Here is a 16,982-nt window from a genome sequence, read left to right as displayed (position 1 = left end):
AAACAATATGTACACTGTGACATTTGTAAGCTTTTGCATTGTACACTGTGTAAGTTTCTGCATTATTTTCTACCTTGGTAACTTTATCCTCAAGTATTTTTCATTAAGTGCAGAATGCTTACAAATTTAGTAAGAGATATTCCAAATAAAGTTTCATCAAAGGGATACCTTTATATATCTTATATATATATTCTATATATTTTTTTCTCTGCTAAAGTCTTAAAATAGTTTTCGCCTAAAGATCTTCACTTTTTTATTTTATTTCTACAATATGAAGATGTGCCACCAGTCAGTTCATAATGATTGCACAGGTTTGTCTGAATGAAATTCATTGCACACATCTACTAGAATATATTATAATATTCCAATATTTAGTTTGCTTTCACATTATTTGTATTTGAATATTTTAATAGACTGATGTTTTCTTGGTGGAAATTCAGGATGTTGGAAAACTTAAATACATCAAAGTTGGATATGACAGAAATGAACCTGGTAAGTAATCAAAATTACCCACAAAACTGGAACATTCCTGATAAATCCTTAATTTCTTTTATAGGTTGGCTAATAAATGGATTTGATTTGTTTCTGATAAATGTAACCTGTGAGATTTGGTTGCAAATAACAATTTGCAATAATGTGCATAATGGTCGAAGTCACTTCACGGGAGTATAATCAGACAAGCACAAGCCTCAAACAAGAGGATGTAATAGGACAGTGTCCAAAAGTTTGGTTTTATTTTAAGGATTGTCTTAGAGGATGGAAGTAGCTGGAGGATAAGCTTTAATTGAACATGAAGAATGGATTGTTTTGAAAAATTTGTTCGCAATTTGCTAGGAGGGCAGTCACTAGCCTTGGTGCTGCCTTTTTCACACTAGGTTTTAAACTATCAGTGACAGGTTTAATCTTCTCAATGGGGAATAGTCTGGTAGCTCCTCGTGAATATCAGACACACTCTTCTCTCCTGACTGATAGATTGCTGGTATTATTTTTGAACCCTTATCAGGTATTTCTGGATTTCAATAAGAAAAGATTAAATAGAAGAGCAGGCTAGAAGCTTGTGTTTCTAGCCCAAAATGTAGTTTGAGTGGACAGTGAAATTTCCATTATGACTTACAGAAGTTGGATTACACAAAAGCATTACATAAAATTTGAAAAGCAGGTAAAGTCTGAGTGCTTGAAGAAAATATGTCTGTGTAATGTTTTGAGATGTACTGTATGGGAACAGGTAGACTGATAGGTAGTATCTAGCCCAAAGGAGTACATTCCTGGATGCTATCCATAAACGAGACATGTTTCATTCATTTGATTGTGCATTGGTTATGGTGTAGCACAGGTATATTTTCCATTAGATTTTTTCAAAATTATTTTGTTTTGCAGGTAATGGATGGTACTTAAAAGATATTGTTATAAGGAACTGTTCAAATGCAGTTTCAGCATATGTATTTCACTGTAACATGTGGTTTTCATCGCAAGCCTCTGGCAAACATTCTTTCCAGAAGTTCGTGCCTTATTTCGCAACAGATAAAAAAGATGGCAAAAATATTCAAATAGACTGTGAGTCATTAACAGAGACAGGTAAAGTGTTATAAACTGTAATTTCTGATATTATAAGCATCAAGTTGTTTTAGATACAATTCACCTCATTTTAATCCTTTGCGGTAGGCTGTACTTAGCACTTATTCATAGAGGATGGGTTATTTGTTAGCAATCTTCCACAATGTCATTAGTTGAGCAGGATGATTCAGAGGCCAGAACACCATCCTTTATTATCTCATCACTGCTGGGAAAGAGGGGCATATAATTACAATTCAGAGACAGATACATGCTAGCATTGATTTTCACTGAAAAGATACAAGGAACAGAAATCTCAGTGGTCTCAGCAAATGGAAGAATAATCGGCTCTTTCAATTTGTTGATGAAACTACTATTACACTTACGAGTGCTGAAATTTCATGAGGGGCTGCGTAGGTTGTGCTGAAGGGAGATGGGAAAGATGGTGAGTATAACTTCCACTCTGCCAAAATGGAGCATCTGGTGCTAACAAAGGTTCACTGTAGATGTAAAGGTGTAAAGGCTTAAGGTACCATATATTATCTGTACTTGGGTGGTTCCATTCACTGCTCCACCACTCTACAGAGCATAGTCTTATTTTTTTCCATGAACGGAAAAAACAAAGGGATATATAGTGTACTGCCTTTCATAAAATTAATAAAAGGTGTACCACTACTGTTACAATGAACATGAAGAGGAATTATTAGAACTATTTAACAGATAGTTTGAAGGACATATTAAGGTTGTAGTTGAAGAGGAGATAGCAATGCATGGTTTGACATTTGTGTTTTTGGCTTTATGTTTCATTCCACATTACTGTTGTTTCTTTTTGATATTGAACATTATTGTGTTTATAGGTAAACAAATTGTTCCTTTCTTTTATATAAGACGGATTGCTTTATATAAAAAGAGATAACACATTCCAATGAGTATTTTAATACTTTCAGATCTTCAGTTTTTGCTACATCTCCACTAATCTGTCCTGAGAATTACTTATGAAAACACCATGATAGAATCATCAACTCAAAAAGGAAGATAGACATAAAGAGTAGCACACAGTGTATGATTGAGGATTGGTGACAGGAAGGACCTTTGAATGACAGAAAAGGCCTATGACAATCTTCCACTAAAGGGAGAGAAATAACTGCTCTCCGTTGCAGCACAAGGGAATGTGTGGACTCAGACCTCAATGCCTGCTGATCGCAAAACATCTGTGATTTCAGAGCATAATCTTATGTTCAAGCTGTCTGTTTAGGGCATAAAACTGAACAGTATAATGTAAGTTTTTTTCTCTTTGCTACAAATGAATCATAGAGTCAGAGTTGTACAGCACAGATACAGGCCTTTTAGCTTCATCCATCCATGTTGACCTTATTGCCTATTTGCATTAACCCCTTTGCCTATATTATGTCTGTATTCTATGGTTTGTCTATTTGTGTAGTCTAAATTCTTTTTAAATCTAGTGTATCTCATTTCACTATACCCACTGGCTATGTAGTTCAGATTACTAACCATTTTCTATTTTAAGAAATACTTTATTTTACTCTCCTCTAAAATTCCTTCCTCTCACCTGAGTCTTTTGTTATCTTGTATTCGATACCCCTACCATGGGAAAAAGAATCTGATTGTCCATCCTCTCTGTGCTACTCGTGATCTTGTATACCTTTATTAGATCATCCCTTAGACTCCTTCGAGCCAGGGAAAACAAGCCCAGGGCATCCAGTCCTAATGTTCTCCAATCCAGGCAACACTTCGCTGAATCTCCTCTCTGCTCTCTCCAGCATAATTACACCCATCCTATAGAGAGGTGACCAAAGCTACACACAAGGGTAGTTTTAAAACTATATAAAGTGTAGTCTAAAAGCATGAATATAAATGTTCTAGAACTCGTTTATTCTATGCCCTCTATAAAGGCAAGCTTTACCATATGCCGTCACCATCCAATCTACCTGGACTTTAATGGAACTATGCACTTGGTCTCCCTGTTTGTCAACATTCCTTAGTGCCCTTCCATATACAGCAAATGTCTCATCCTATTTGATCTTCAAATTACATCACCTTGCACTTATCAGGATTAAGTTTCATCTGCCAATACCCTATCCAACTTTCATTCTGATCTGTATCCTGCTATAGCCATAGGCAACCTTCCTCGCTGTCTTAAACACCATCGGTTTTCACGTCATCTGCTGCAATCTTAATCAGATCTCCTTCTTTCACATATCTATCACAAGCAACAAAGGTCCCAGCGTCAGTCGCTGAAATCAGTCAGCAGTCACTGACTTCCAATCCAAAAAGTAACCTTCAGCACTATCCTCACCCACCCAATTTTTGAGAGAAGTCAGTAAATTTACTTCAATTCACTGATGTCACACTCTTTGGGGGTCCTCATTCTTTACCACGTTGGGAAGATTTAAAATTGGGGCTGATGGAGCACACCAACCTACTGGAAAATGGAGGAGATGGAAGAGGACAGGGGTTCTCAGCAGGAGGCCCTATCTAAAAGGTTGTTTAAGAAGCTATTATTCTCTATGCAATTATAAAGAGCACTTTCCTTTGAAAATCTGTTTCATGAAGCAAGTGGCCACAGAAAAATGCCACCCGTTTCTAAATATACACGTGCCCACTGGTTGGTGTGGACAAGTTGGGCCAAATGTCTTTTTTTTTCATACTGCACGATGCTATGATTTTGTGAACTGTGGCCCCAGAGTGGAATCAAAACATCCTTGTGAGGAGCAGGCAACATCAAGGTGAACTTGACTTTCCTTGTCTTAGGTTCATTCCACACTGTAAATACATACAGGGTAATGGATGTCAAAATATTTCACAATGTCACTGAGACACATTGCTACAGGATAGTTTGGTTCATCATCTTCCCTTGTGGCATAAGCAGCAGTCAGGGTGCACTGAAGGCACTGCCAGAACTCCAGCCTTCTGTTTATACGTATTGTAATGGAAGCTGATTAGTTTAGTTACTGTGGTAAACCATATACATGCTGTAACTGGGTTAACTGTCTGGACACGCCCCTCTGCTGCCTGCCCCTGTGGCTCCTCCCACAGATACCTATATAAAGATGTTTCGCCTTGCCCCTCCCCCCTCAGTCCGGGGGCAGACACTCACCATGGAGGTCGTATTGTACAGCGAATAAAAGCCTTTCAGTATTTTACCTAACCTCAGGCTTTTGGAGTTATTGAAGGTGCGCTTCAATTTTATTCGCTGTAATTTTAAAGCATGGAATATGCACTGAGACCTGACAAATTAGACCTCAATCCGCAAACGCCTGAAGCTGGACGTGCTTTCGAACTCTGGCTGGCCTGCTTTGAAACGTACCTGCAGGAGATTAAAGCGACCGACCCCGTAGCGAAGCGCAGAGTTCTACTCTCCAGGGTCAGTCCACAGGTCTATTCGCTGATCAGAGACCAGCTGAGCTACAACGGCGCGATGAGCGCCCTCAAAGGCCAATACCTACGGCCGATAAACAGCATCTGTGCTCGGCACCGCTTAGCGACACGGCAACAACGGCCCAGGGAATCAAGTGCTGAGTTCGTCTAGGCCCTACAGACGCTCGTGCGAGCCTGCAATTGCCAGGAGCTGACGGCAGCGCAGCATGCAGAATTCCTAGTGAGATACGCCTTCGTCACGGGGACCAGGTCAGTGTATATGCGCCAGCGGCTGTTGGAAAAAGCCGATCTTACCTTAAGTTCGGCGATCGAGCTGGCCGATACACTGGAGGCCGCTCTGCACAACTCTGAGGCTCTCCAGGCACACGATCTCCCGACGGCCTCGTGGGCGCCGCAGACCCCACAACCCGCCAGTGAATCGACCTCGGCTGCCGCCAGTCGTGAGTCCGCGAAGTGCTACTTCTGCGGACTGGAGAAGCAGCCCCGGAAACACTGCCTGGCCCGGCAAGCTACCTGCTCCAGCTGCGGAAAGAAGGGCCACTTCGCCAAGGTCTGTAAGTCAAAACCACGAGCGGGATTGAGCAGCGCCGTGTGCGAGATGTGGGGGCCGCCATTTTGCCTGCAGCCATCTTCCCTGCACGCCGCCACCACGTGCGAAACATGGGGGTGGCCACCTTGGCGCCCCCTCCCACCACCTATGACCAATGAGTGCTCACAGGGCACCCCCCCGCGCTGGACCAAGACAGCGACTCAACCCTGGCCTCCGTGACCCTCGACCAAAGCGCTCCCCACGAGCTCGCAAGGTCAATGATGGACATCCTGGTGGAGGGGCGCAGGACAAGCTGCCTGTTTGACACAGGCAGCACAGAGAGTTTTATCCACCCGGACATGGTGCAGCATTGCGGACTGGTGATATGGCGGGTAAGTCAGAGGGTCACCATGGCTTCCGGGTCACATACAACAGACATCCAGGGGGGTTGTGTAGCGACACTAGTGGTGCAGGGCACAGAATATCAGGACTTTACGTTACTGGTCTTGCCTCAACTGTGTGCCCCTGTGCTGTTGGGGTTCGACTTCCAGAGCCACCTGTAAAGCATGACAATGAAGTATGATGGGCCCCTCCCACCAATTACTGTCGTAAATCCCCAGTTTTGTAGGGATATGTCACATACCCCACTACTGACCACACACACACACACACACACACACACACTCACACACTGACCCGCACATCCCACCCGACACCATACCAACTGCCGCACCACCGACGCCACTTGCGGCCTCTCCACCTTCAAGATCCCCCCCCACACCGCTGTTCGCCAACCTGACCCCCGACTGTAAACCTGTGGCAACTAAAAGCAGGAGGTACAGCGCGGGGGACAGAGCTTTCATTAAGTCGGAGGTGCAGCGGCTGCTCAGGGAAGGGGTCATTGAGACAAGCACAAGTCCTTGGAGGTCGCAGTGGTCGTTGTTCAGAACGGGGAGAAGAATAGGATGGTCGTGGACTATAGCCAGACCATCAATAGGTTCACGCAGCTCAACGCGTACCCTCTACCCCGCATCGCGGATATGGTCAATCAAATAGCACAGTACAAGGTGTACTCCACCGTAGACCTAAAATCTGCTTACCATCAGCTCCCCATCCGCCGGGAGGACCGCCCTTACACCGCCTTCAAGGCGGATGGCAGACTTCATCAATTTCTGCGCGTCCCCTTCGGTGTTATGAATGGTGTATCTGTCTTCCAGAGGGCAATGGACCGGATGGTGGACCAGTGCCAACTGAAGGCCACGTTCCCATATCTGGATAACATCACCATCTGCAGTCATGACCGGCAGGATCACGACAACAACCTCCAAAAATTTCTCCAAGCGGCCAAAGCCTTCAGCCTCACCTATAACAAGGACAAGTGTGTATTCGGGACCACCTGACTTGCTATCCTTGGGTGTGTCGTGGAGAACAGAGTCATTGGCCCTGACCCTGACTGTATGCGCCCCCTGTTGGAACTCCCTCTTCCCAACACCCTCAGAGTCCTCAAAAGGTGCCTGGGCTTCTTTTCATATTACGCCCAGTGGCTCTCTAACTACGCAGACAAGGCCCACCCCCTGGTCAAGTCCACCACATTCCCCCTCTCAGCCGAAGCCCGCATGGCCTTCAGCCGCATAAAAGGGGACATTGCCAAAGCAGCAATGCATGTGGTGAATGAGTCCATTCCCTTCCAAGTAGAGAGTGACGCCTCCGACTTTGCACTGGCTGCTACCCTCAACCAGGTGGGAAAACCAGTGGCGTTCTTCTCCCGTACTCTTCAAGGCCCTGAACTTCGGCACTCAGCAGTGGAGAAAAGAGTCCCAGGCCATAGTGGAAGCTATTAGACACTGGAGGCACTATTTCGCCGGCAAAAGGTTCACCCTGCTAACTGACCAGTGCTCAGTTGCATTTATGTTTAGTAACCAACAGCGGGGCAAAATCAAAAATGATGAAATTCTGAGGTGGAGAATGGAACTCTCCACCTACAACTATGACATCATGTACAGGCCTGGGAAGCTCAAAGAGTCCTCCGATGCCCTATCCCGGGGAACATGCGCCAGTGCGCAGATCGACCAGCTATACGCCCTACATGTAGATCTTTGCCACCGGGGGGGTCACCCGGCTTTTCCACTTCGTGAAAGCCTGGAACCTGCCTTACCCCCTTGAGATCAGGATGATGACCAGGAACTGCCAAGTCTGCGCAGAGTGCAAACCGCACTTCTACCGACCCGAAAAGGCACAACTCATCAAGGCCACCCGCCCCTTTGAGCGACTGAGTGTTGACTTTTAAGGGCCCCCTTCCCTCCACCGACCGCAATGTGTACTTTCTTAACGTTATCGACGAGTACTCGCGGTTCCCCTTTGCCATCCCTTGCTCCGACACCACTACCACGTCAGTTATAAAAGCCCTGTGCAAGCTCTTCACTCTGTTCGGATACCCATGCTATATCCACAGTGGCAGAGGGTCCTCGTTTATGAGTGACGAGCTGCGCCAATACCTGCTGGCTAGGGGAATTGCAACTAGTAGGACCACGAGCTATAATCCTGGGGGGAATGGACAGGTGGTGAAGGAGAATGGCACGGTGTGGAAAGCCACACTCTTAGCCCTCAGGTCAAAGGGACTGCTGGTCTCCCGCTGGCAGGATGTCCTTCCCGAGGCACTCCACTCCATCCGCTCCCAGTTATGCACGGCCATCAATGCCACCCCTCATGAGCGGCTCTTTTCATTTCCCAGAAAGTCGACCACTGGGACCACCCTACCAACTTGGCTGACGTCCCTGGGGCCAGTGCTGCTCCGGAAACATGTGAGGAGCAATAAATGCTCCCCGGTGGTCAGGAGGGTTCACTTACTTCATGCGAACCCTCAGTATGCCTATGTGGTTTTACCTGATGGGCGAGAGGACATGGTCTCCATCCGCCACCTGGCGCCCGCAGGAGCACCAGGCCCCTACCCTGAACACTCCATGGTGACTATTGACCCCATACCCACCGATGTATGTACCCACGAGACACCGTGCACCCCAAACCCTACACAGACACCACACGACACTCACATACCGGGCGCAATGCACATACACGAGTCAGGCCGGAGCCAGCACAACCGCTGTCGCCAATGCAATCACCACTGGTGCTACGCAGATCACAGCGACGGACTCGACCGCCTGATAGACTTGACCTGTAAATATACTTGTTTTAAATATTGTCAGTCACTTCACCCTGCGGGACTCTTTTTTTAAAAAAGGAGGGATAAATGTGGTAAACCATATATATGTTGTAACTGGGTTACCTGTCTGGACACACCCCTCTGCTGACTGCCCCTGTGGCTCCTCCCACAGGTTCCTGTATAAAGGTGTTCACCTTGCCCCTCCCCCTCAGTCCGGGGGCAGACACTCACTCTGGAGGTCGTATTGTACAGCCAATAAAAGCCCTTCAGTATTTTACCCAACCTCAGTCTTTTGGATTCATTAGTCATAGTCATACTTTATTGATCCCGGGGGAAATTGGTTTTCGTTACAGTTGCACCATAAATAATGAATAGTAATAGAACCATAAATAGTTAAATAGTAGTACGTAATTTATGCCAGTAAATTATGAAATAAGTCCAGGACCAGCCTATTGGCTCAGGATGTCTGACCCTCCAAGGGAGGAGTTGTAAAGTTTGATGGCCACAGGCAGGAATGACTTCCTATGACACTCTGTGCTGCATCTCGGTGGAATGAGTCTCTGGCTGGATGTGCTCCTATGCCCACCCAGTACATTATGTAGTGGATGGGAGACATTGACCAAGATGGCATGCAACTTAGACAGCATCCTCTTTTCAGACACTACCGTCAGAGAGTCCAGTTCCACCCCCACAACATCACTGGCCTTACAGATGAGTTTGTTGATTCTGTTGGTGTCTGCTACCCTCAGCCTGCTGCCCCAGCACAAAACAGCAAACATGATAGCACTGGCCACCACAGACTCATAGAACATCCTCAGCATCGTCCGGCGGATGTTAAAGGACCTCAGTCTCCTCAGGAAATAGAGACAGCTCTGACCCTTCTTGTAGACAGCCTCAGTATTCTTTGACCAGTCCAGTTTATTGTCAATTTGTATTCCCAGGTATTTGTAGTCCTCCACCATGTCCACACTGACCCCCTGGATGAAAACAGGGGTCACCGGTACCTTAGTTTTCCTCAGGTCTAACACCAGCTCCTTAGTCTTTTTCACATTAAGCTGCAGATAATTCTGCTCACATCATGTGACAAAGTTTCCTACCGTAGCCCTGTACTCAGCCTGTATTGAAGGTGCGCTTCAGTTATCCTCCTGGTCTCCTTGGGCTTCCCACACTACCATTGTACCCCAGATCCTCAACTCGTGGATCTTTCACAACAATCCACCAGTCCGGATTTCCATCCCAATCAAAATTTTAGCAGAGGACCAATGACAAAAAGGTTTGATTTTCTAAGCAATAATCTCAAATTTCATTATTATTTCCCTTCGCCTGTATTTGAATGTTAAATAAACAGTACCCTTCTACAGTTAGCAATTTAAATTTATTATGTTTTAAAGAAACAAATAACATTAAATTAGCATTAATTTATTAAAAGCCTCTTGTAAATACAGTAAATTTCTGGATTAAATATTCTTTTAAAATGTTGTTTGCATGGTCGCTGTTAGCTTAAATTAGCCGAGTGGAGAATGGGTGTTCACTTCAAGTAACAATTATTCATACAACTGATTCTCAAATGCTTTTTGATGGGTTGCATTACTCAACAATGCTGATATTTGATAGTGTATATAAGTGTGCGTTGCCAGTGCCACATCGTCTGCAAACAACATGTCCCTGATGAGTACTTCACGAACCTTGGTTTTCGCCCTCAGCCGGGACAGATTGAACAGCCTCCTGTCTGATCTGGTGTGGAGGTAGACACCATCAGTTGATGTTCCAAAGGCGTGCTTCAGCATGACTGCAAAGAAGATGCCAAACAGGGTGGGGGCCAGAACACAGCCCTGCTTCACACCGCTGCGGATGTTGAAGGCCTCCGAAGAAGAGCCATTGAACTGAACGACACCCTTCATGTCTGTGTGGAATGACTGAACTATCCTGAGGAGCCTCGGGGGACGACCAATCCCGGCGAGGATTTTGAATAGGCTGTCTCTGCTCACAAGGTCGAAAGTCTTCGTAAGGTCAATGAAAGTGATGTAGAGTGGTTGTCTTTTCTCTCTGCATTTCTCTTGTAGCTGTCGAAGGGAGAAGATCATGTCGATTGTGGAGCGTTCTGACCTGAAACTGCACTGAGACTCGGGATATACCCTTTCGGCTATTTTCTGCAGTCTGTTCAGGACCACGCGGGCGAAGACCTTCCCAACGATGCTCAGCAAGGAGATTCCCCTGTGGCTGTTACAGTCGCTTCTGTCCCCTTTGTTCTTATATATGGTGACAATGTTGCAGTCTCTCATGTCTTGCGGCACTGCTTCCTCTATCCAGCACTGGCACAGTAGTTCGTGCAGGTGGTTTAGCAGGATGCCCTTTGTGCATTTGATGGCCTCTGGTGGAATGCCATCCAATCCTGGTGCCTTCCCAGTGGGCAGGCTGTTGATGGCTTTACTCAGCTCTTCGGCAGTCGGCAATGCATCAAGTTCCTCCATGACAGACAGGCACTCCACGGCGTCCAGCGCGCTGTCCGAGATGCTGTTTTCTCTGGAGAAGAGTTCAGAATAATGCTCCACCCATCTCTCCATCTGCTTGCCTTTGTCATTGATGGTCTCCCCTGTTATGGATTTCAATGGCGCTGTCTTGCTCTGGGTTGGCTCGATGGCTTTCTTGATCCCCTCGTACACTCCACGGATGTTGCCTGTGTCAAATGATGACTGAATGCATTCGCATAGTTGTAGCCAGTAGTCATTTGCACAGCGTCTGGCTGTTTCCTGGGCCTTGCTTCTTGCTGTCCTTAGCGCTTGTTGCCTGGGTGGGGTGGCGTTTGTGCTCTAGTATTGCAACACGCTTCACCTCGATGACAGCAGTGAGCTTACTTCAGCTCACTTCAAACCAGTCCTGTGTCTTGCCCCGTTTCTCTGAAGAGCAACTGCAACACCTTATGGACAGCTTCTCAAGAGCCTGCCAGAACTTCAGCTTGACCATCAGCCTAAAGAAAACCAATATGTTGGGCCAAGGCGTTGAGTGCCCCCCTGCCATTACCATCAACAACTATGAGCTGGAGATAGGTCACGAGTTTACATACCTTGGCTCCACCATCACGGACAGCCTCTCCCTAGACCCCGAGATCAACAGACGGATCGGACGAGCAGCCTCAACATTTGCCAGGCTGACAAGGAGAGTCTGGGAGAACAGAAAGCTGATGACACACACCAAAGTTGCTGTCTACTGGGCCTGCGTCCTCAGCACATTGCTTCACGGCAGCGAGACCTGGAGCCTCTACTACAGACAGGAGCAGCGTCTTAATGCCTTCCACCTTCGCAGCCTGAGACGCATCCTGGACATCATGTGGACTGACCAAGTCACCAACAATGAGGTCCTGGCCCGCACCCAGATACTCAGCCTCTTCACCCTGCTCCAACAACGCCATCTCCGCTGGCTGGGTCACGTACACCACATGTCAGACGGGAGGATCCCGAAAGACCTGCTGTACGGGGAACTGGCCTCTGGCAAGAGAGCACAAGGGTGGCCCCATCTTCGTTTCAAAGACGTTTGCAAGAGAGACATGAAGTCACTGAAAATGAACGTCAAGAGGTGGGAGGACATCGCAAGCGATCACTCTCACTGGAGGCTGGACTACGCAGAGGTCTAAAAAGAGGAGAAGAGAAGCTGAGGCTTGCTGCTGAAGAAAAGCGCAATCGTCAGAAAATCAGCACCAAGATAACACCGGAGGACAGCGCCTTCAAGTGCAGTCGATGCAGCCGAGACTGTCACCTCTGTGTGGGCCTCTACAGCCACAACAGACGCTGCTCTAACACAGACTGAAGCAAGACTTTCCAGGCGCAGATCCATGGTCTCGCGAGACTAATGGATGCCACCACCATGTCATATAAGTGTGCAGAGGCTCAGTACAATGCTGCATTTCAAAGGCGATCTCCACAGTATTTGTTACTGCAAATTCTTCCAGTGATGAGTCATTCTCAATACATAGTAAAATGAGATCTGTGTCCTGTTAAGTGATAGTGAGCTACATGAAGAGATGTTACAGTTCAAATCAGCTTCTGGGAGAAATTTATAATTAAAGCCCCAAGCAAAATCTTATTTTAACAGTTTGCAATGTTCCAAATTAGAGCTAACTAGGTCTTTTTTGGAAAACCTTGAAAGCAGTAAAATATTACTATAAAAATATGTTGGTAATGTTGATATCCTACCGAGTTATTTTGGGTTTGATATGACAACTTCTGACTACTGTATTTATCATCAAAACATGCATTGCTAAAAAGAAGATCAAATTTCTTGGTTTAGGAGGTACTTGTAAGTTGAATTAAATGAACCTATTAAGATGAAAATCTTCACACAGAGTGTTATGTTAACAAGTGGTCTCAAAACAGTTGACCCTTGATAGGGCCTCTACCCCTTCCCTCTTCAGTCCTGACGAAGGGTTCTGGCCCAAAACATTGACTGATCGTTCCACGGATGTTGCCCAACCTGCTGAGTTCCTCCACCATGTTGTGAGTGTTGCTTTGACCCTTACTTTGATCAGAATCAAGATACTTAAACTGGAGAAAGATTTCTCCTCATGATAGTTATGAAAAAGAAAACAAAAGACGAATGTTAGTGCTGAAAATTAATCAGAATTCTAATCGGGAAACCTGAGGCAATTCCATTCTTTCAGATCGTCCACTTCCACCACATCTATCCTCATGATGAAGCTTTCCATTCCTGGACATCAGAGATGTCCTCTTTTTTTTCCAGTCAACAGTGTCTCCTTTCCACCAATCTTCATGCTACCCTCACCTGTATCTTCACCATTTTCTGCTCATCTGTGCTTACTTCATTTCCCCCGCCCCAACAATAGCAGGGATAGGGTTCCCCTCATCCTCACCTACCAGCCCATGGGCCTCTGCATCTAACACATCATTCCCCACAACTTCTACCGTCTACAATAGGACCCCACCACCAGGCACATCTTCCTTTCTCCCCCTTCCATTCTCTCAGGGATCGCGCTCTCCGTGACTCCCTTGTCCGCTCCTCCTTCCTGGCACTTATCTCTGTGCTAAGTGCTACACCTGTCCTTTCCCCTCCATCTCTATTATTCAGGGTGCTAAACAGTCCTTCCAGGTGAGGTAGTGTTTTACCTGCGATTCTGCCAGTGTCATTTGTTAGATCCAGTGCTCCCATAAGACTCAGGAGCAGAATTAGTCCATTTGGCCCATTGAGTCTGCTCCGCTATTCAATCATGGCTGATCTAACCTGTCAGTGCTACCTTAAATACATCCAATGACCTGGCCTCCACAACCGCCTGTGTAATAAATTCCACAAATTCACCACCCTCTGACTAAAGAAATTTCCCGCACCTCTGTTTTAAATGGATGTCCCTCTATCCTGAAGCTGTACTCTCTTCTCCTAGACTTCCCCAACATGGGAAACATCGTTTCCACATCTACCCTGTCTAGGCATTTCAGCATTCAAAAGGTTTAAATGTGATCCTCCCCTCATCCTTCTAAATTCCAGTGAGTGCAGACCCAGAGCTATCAAACATTCTTTGTATGATAACCCTTTCATTCCTGGAATCATCCATGTGGACCTCTGAAGCAGTGGAGGCTAACTCAGTAAATATATTTAAGACAAGGTTAGATAGATTTTTGCATAGTGGGGAATTAAAGGTTATGGGGAAAAGGCAGGTTGATAGAGATGAGTCCATGGCTAGATCAGCCATGATCTTATTGAATGGCGGAGCAGGCTTGGTGGACAAGATGGCCTACTCCTGCTCCTATTTCTTATGTTCTTAAGAATGCCCGCACATCTTTGCTTATATGAAGAGCCCAAAACTGTTCACAATACTCAGCCTTATAAAGCCTCAGCATCACATCCCTGCTCTTGTATTCTCACCTCTTGAAATGAATGCTAACATTACGTTTACCTTCCTCACCACCAACTCTACCTGCAAGTTAACATTTAGGGTGTTCTGCACAAGGACTCCCAAGTCCCTTTGCATCTCAGATTTTTGGATTTTCTCCTCATTTAGAAAACAGTCTGCACATTTATTTCTACTAACAGAGTGCATGACCATGTATTTTCCAACATTGTATTTCATTTGCCACTCTCTTGTCCATTCTGCTAACCTGTAAGTCCTTCTGCAGCCTACCTGTTTCCTCAACACTACTTGCCCCTCCACCAATCTTCGTATCATCTGCAAAATTGGCAACAAAGCCATCCATTCCATCATGTAAATCATTGATAAACAGCATAAAGAGAAGCGGTCCCAATACTGACCCCTGAAGAACACCACTTATCACTGACAGCCAACCAGAAAAGGATCCTTTTATTCCCAGTCACTGCCTCCTACCAATCAGCCAATGCTCTAACTATGCCAGTAACTTTCCTGTAATGCCATGGGCTCTTAACTTGGTAAACAGCTTCATGTGAGGCACCTTGTCCAAATATACAACATCCACAGCATCCCCTTTATCTATCCTACTTGTAATCTCCTCAAAGAATTCCAATAGGTTCATCAGACAAGATTTTCCCTTAAAGAAACCATGCTGACTTTGTCCTAACTTGTTCTGTGTCACCAAGTACTCCATAACCTCAACCTTAAAAATTGACTCCAACATCTTCCCAACCACTGAGGTCAAACTAATTGGTCTATAATTTCCTTTATGCTACCTTCCTCTTTTCTTAGAGAGTGGAGTGACATGCAATTTTCCAGTCCTCGGGCACTATGCCAGTCCAAAGATTTTTGAAAGATGATTACTAATACATCCACAATCTCTACCGCTGCTTCTTTCAGAACTCTAGAGTACAGTTCATCTGGCCTGGGTGACTTCTGTACCCTTGGGTCTTTCAGCTTTTTGATCCCCTTCTCCCTTGTAATAGTAACTGCACTCTCTTCTCTGCCCGCATACCCTTCAACATCTGGCACACTGCTAGTATCTTCCACAGTGAAGACTGATGCAAAATACACATTTACTTCATCTGCCATCTCCTTGGCCCCCATTATTATTTCTCTGGCCTCTTTTTCTAGCAGTCCTATATCCACTCTCATCACTTTTTTATTTTTTACATACTTGAAAAAGCTTTTACTATCCACTTTGATATTTGCTAGCTTGATTTCATATTTCACCTTTTCCCTCCTAATGATCCTTTTAGTTGCTCTCTGTAGAGTTTTAAAAGCTTCCCAATCCTGTCTTCCCACTATTTTTTGCTTTGTTGTATGCCCTCTCTTTTGCTTTTACATTAGCTTTGAGTTCCCTTGTCAGTCACCGTTGTACTATTTTGCTATTTGAGTATTTCTTTGGTTTTGGAATGCATCTATCCTGCACCTTCCTCATTTTTCCTAGAAACTCGCGCCATTACTGCTGTACTGTCATCCCTGCTAGCGTCTCCTTCCAATTTACTTTGACCAAATGCCCATTGTGGCTTCCTCTACATCAGTGAGATCCGATGCAAATTGAGGGACCACTTCATAGACACTTTTGCTTTGTCTACCAGAACAACTTGGATCTCCCGGAAACCACCCATTTCAATTGCACTTCCCATTCCCACATTGACATGTTTGTCCAAAACCACCTCTACTACCACAGTGCGGTCAGATACAGATTGGAGGAGCAATGCCTCATGTTCCATCTTGGTAATCTCCATAACCATGATGGCACGAACATTGGTTTCTCTAACTTCTGGTAGCCACTCTCCTCTGTTTCCCCTTCCCACCTTTGTCTTCCTTATTTCCACTCATCCCTTCTCTTCCCCTCTCCACCCATTTGACTTGCTCATCACTCCCTCTGGTTTCCTGCCTCGTTCCCTTTATTCCATGTTCTGCTGTCCTCTGCTTTCAGATTCTTCAGCCCTTTATATCTTCTACCTGTCACCTCCTAGTTTGTCACATTATTGCCTTTCATCCTCCTCTCCCACCCACCTCCCCCCCCACTTCACCTGCATGCACCAATTTCCTGCCAGCTTGTGCTCTTCCTCCTACCCCACTTTGCTATTTTTGACTTTTACTCCCTTTCTTTCCAGTCCTCATGAAGGGTCTCAGCACAAAATGTTGACTGTTCATTCCTCTCCATTGATGTTGCCTGAATTTCTCCAACATTTTGTGTGTGTTCTGTTAACCTTGGGGCAAATAAGTGTTGGTGTTGTAATTATTATCTATAGCTATGATACAAATCTTTTCATAACCACAGATGAAAAAGGATTGTTGCAATTCCCCTCCCAAGAGTAAGAGGAGTTATCTTACTGAAATATGTAGGACTCTCAGCAGGTACCATAGGATAGATGCCCTCTTATGAGAATCTTGTCCTTTTCGGAGAATTTCAAATGAGTGAATAGTTAAAAGTTTTAAGGAGTAGTCATTTAAAACTG

General features: G+C 45.4%; 1 protein-coding gene across 11 annotated transcripts in view; it reads left to right on the top strand.

Annotated features, from left to right (window-relative positions):
• The window catches only part of LOC140203056 (uncharacterized), a 159,304-nt gene that overhangs the window by 61,654 nt on the left and 80,668 nt on the right, over positions 1–16,982 (top strand). For 8 of the 11 annotated variants that reach the window (XR_011887277.1, XR_011887276.1, XR_011887275.1 and 5 more), the window contains 2 exons: positions 414–492; positions 1,378–1,575. Coding sequence is in view for 7 of the 11 variants with exons in the window: in XM_072268796.1 (XP_072124897.1) it covers positions 414–492; positions 1,378–1,575 (277 nt within the window). In the remaining 4 variants the exon portion in view is untranslated. The remainder of the gene's footprint in view (positions 1–413; positions 493–1,377; positions 1,576–16,982) is intronic. The other 3 variants (XM_072268794.1, XM_072268793.1, XM_072268795.1) reach the window with 3 other exon arrangements.

The sequence above is a fragment of the Mobula birostris genome, chromosome 9 (genome assembly GCF_030028105.1).
Source record: "Mobula birostris isolate sMobBir1 chromosome 9, sMobBir1.hap1, whole genome shotgun sequence".
NCBI lineage: Eukaryota > Metazoa > Chordata > Chondrichthyes > Myliobatiformes > Myliobatidae > Mobula > Mobula birostris.
This window is presented reverse-complemented; position numbering and strand designations above follow the sequence as displayed.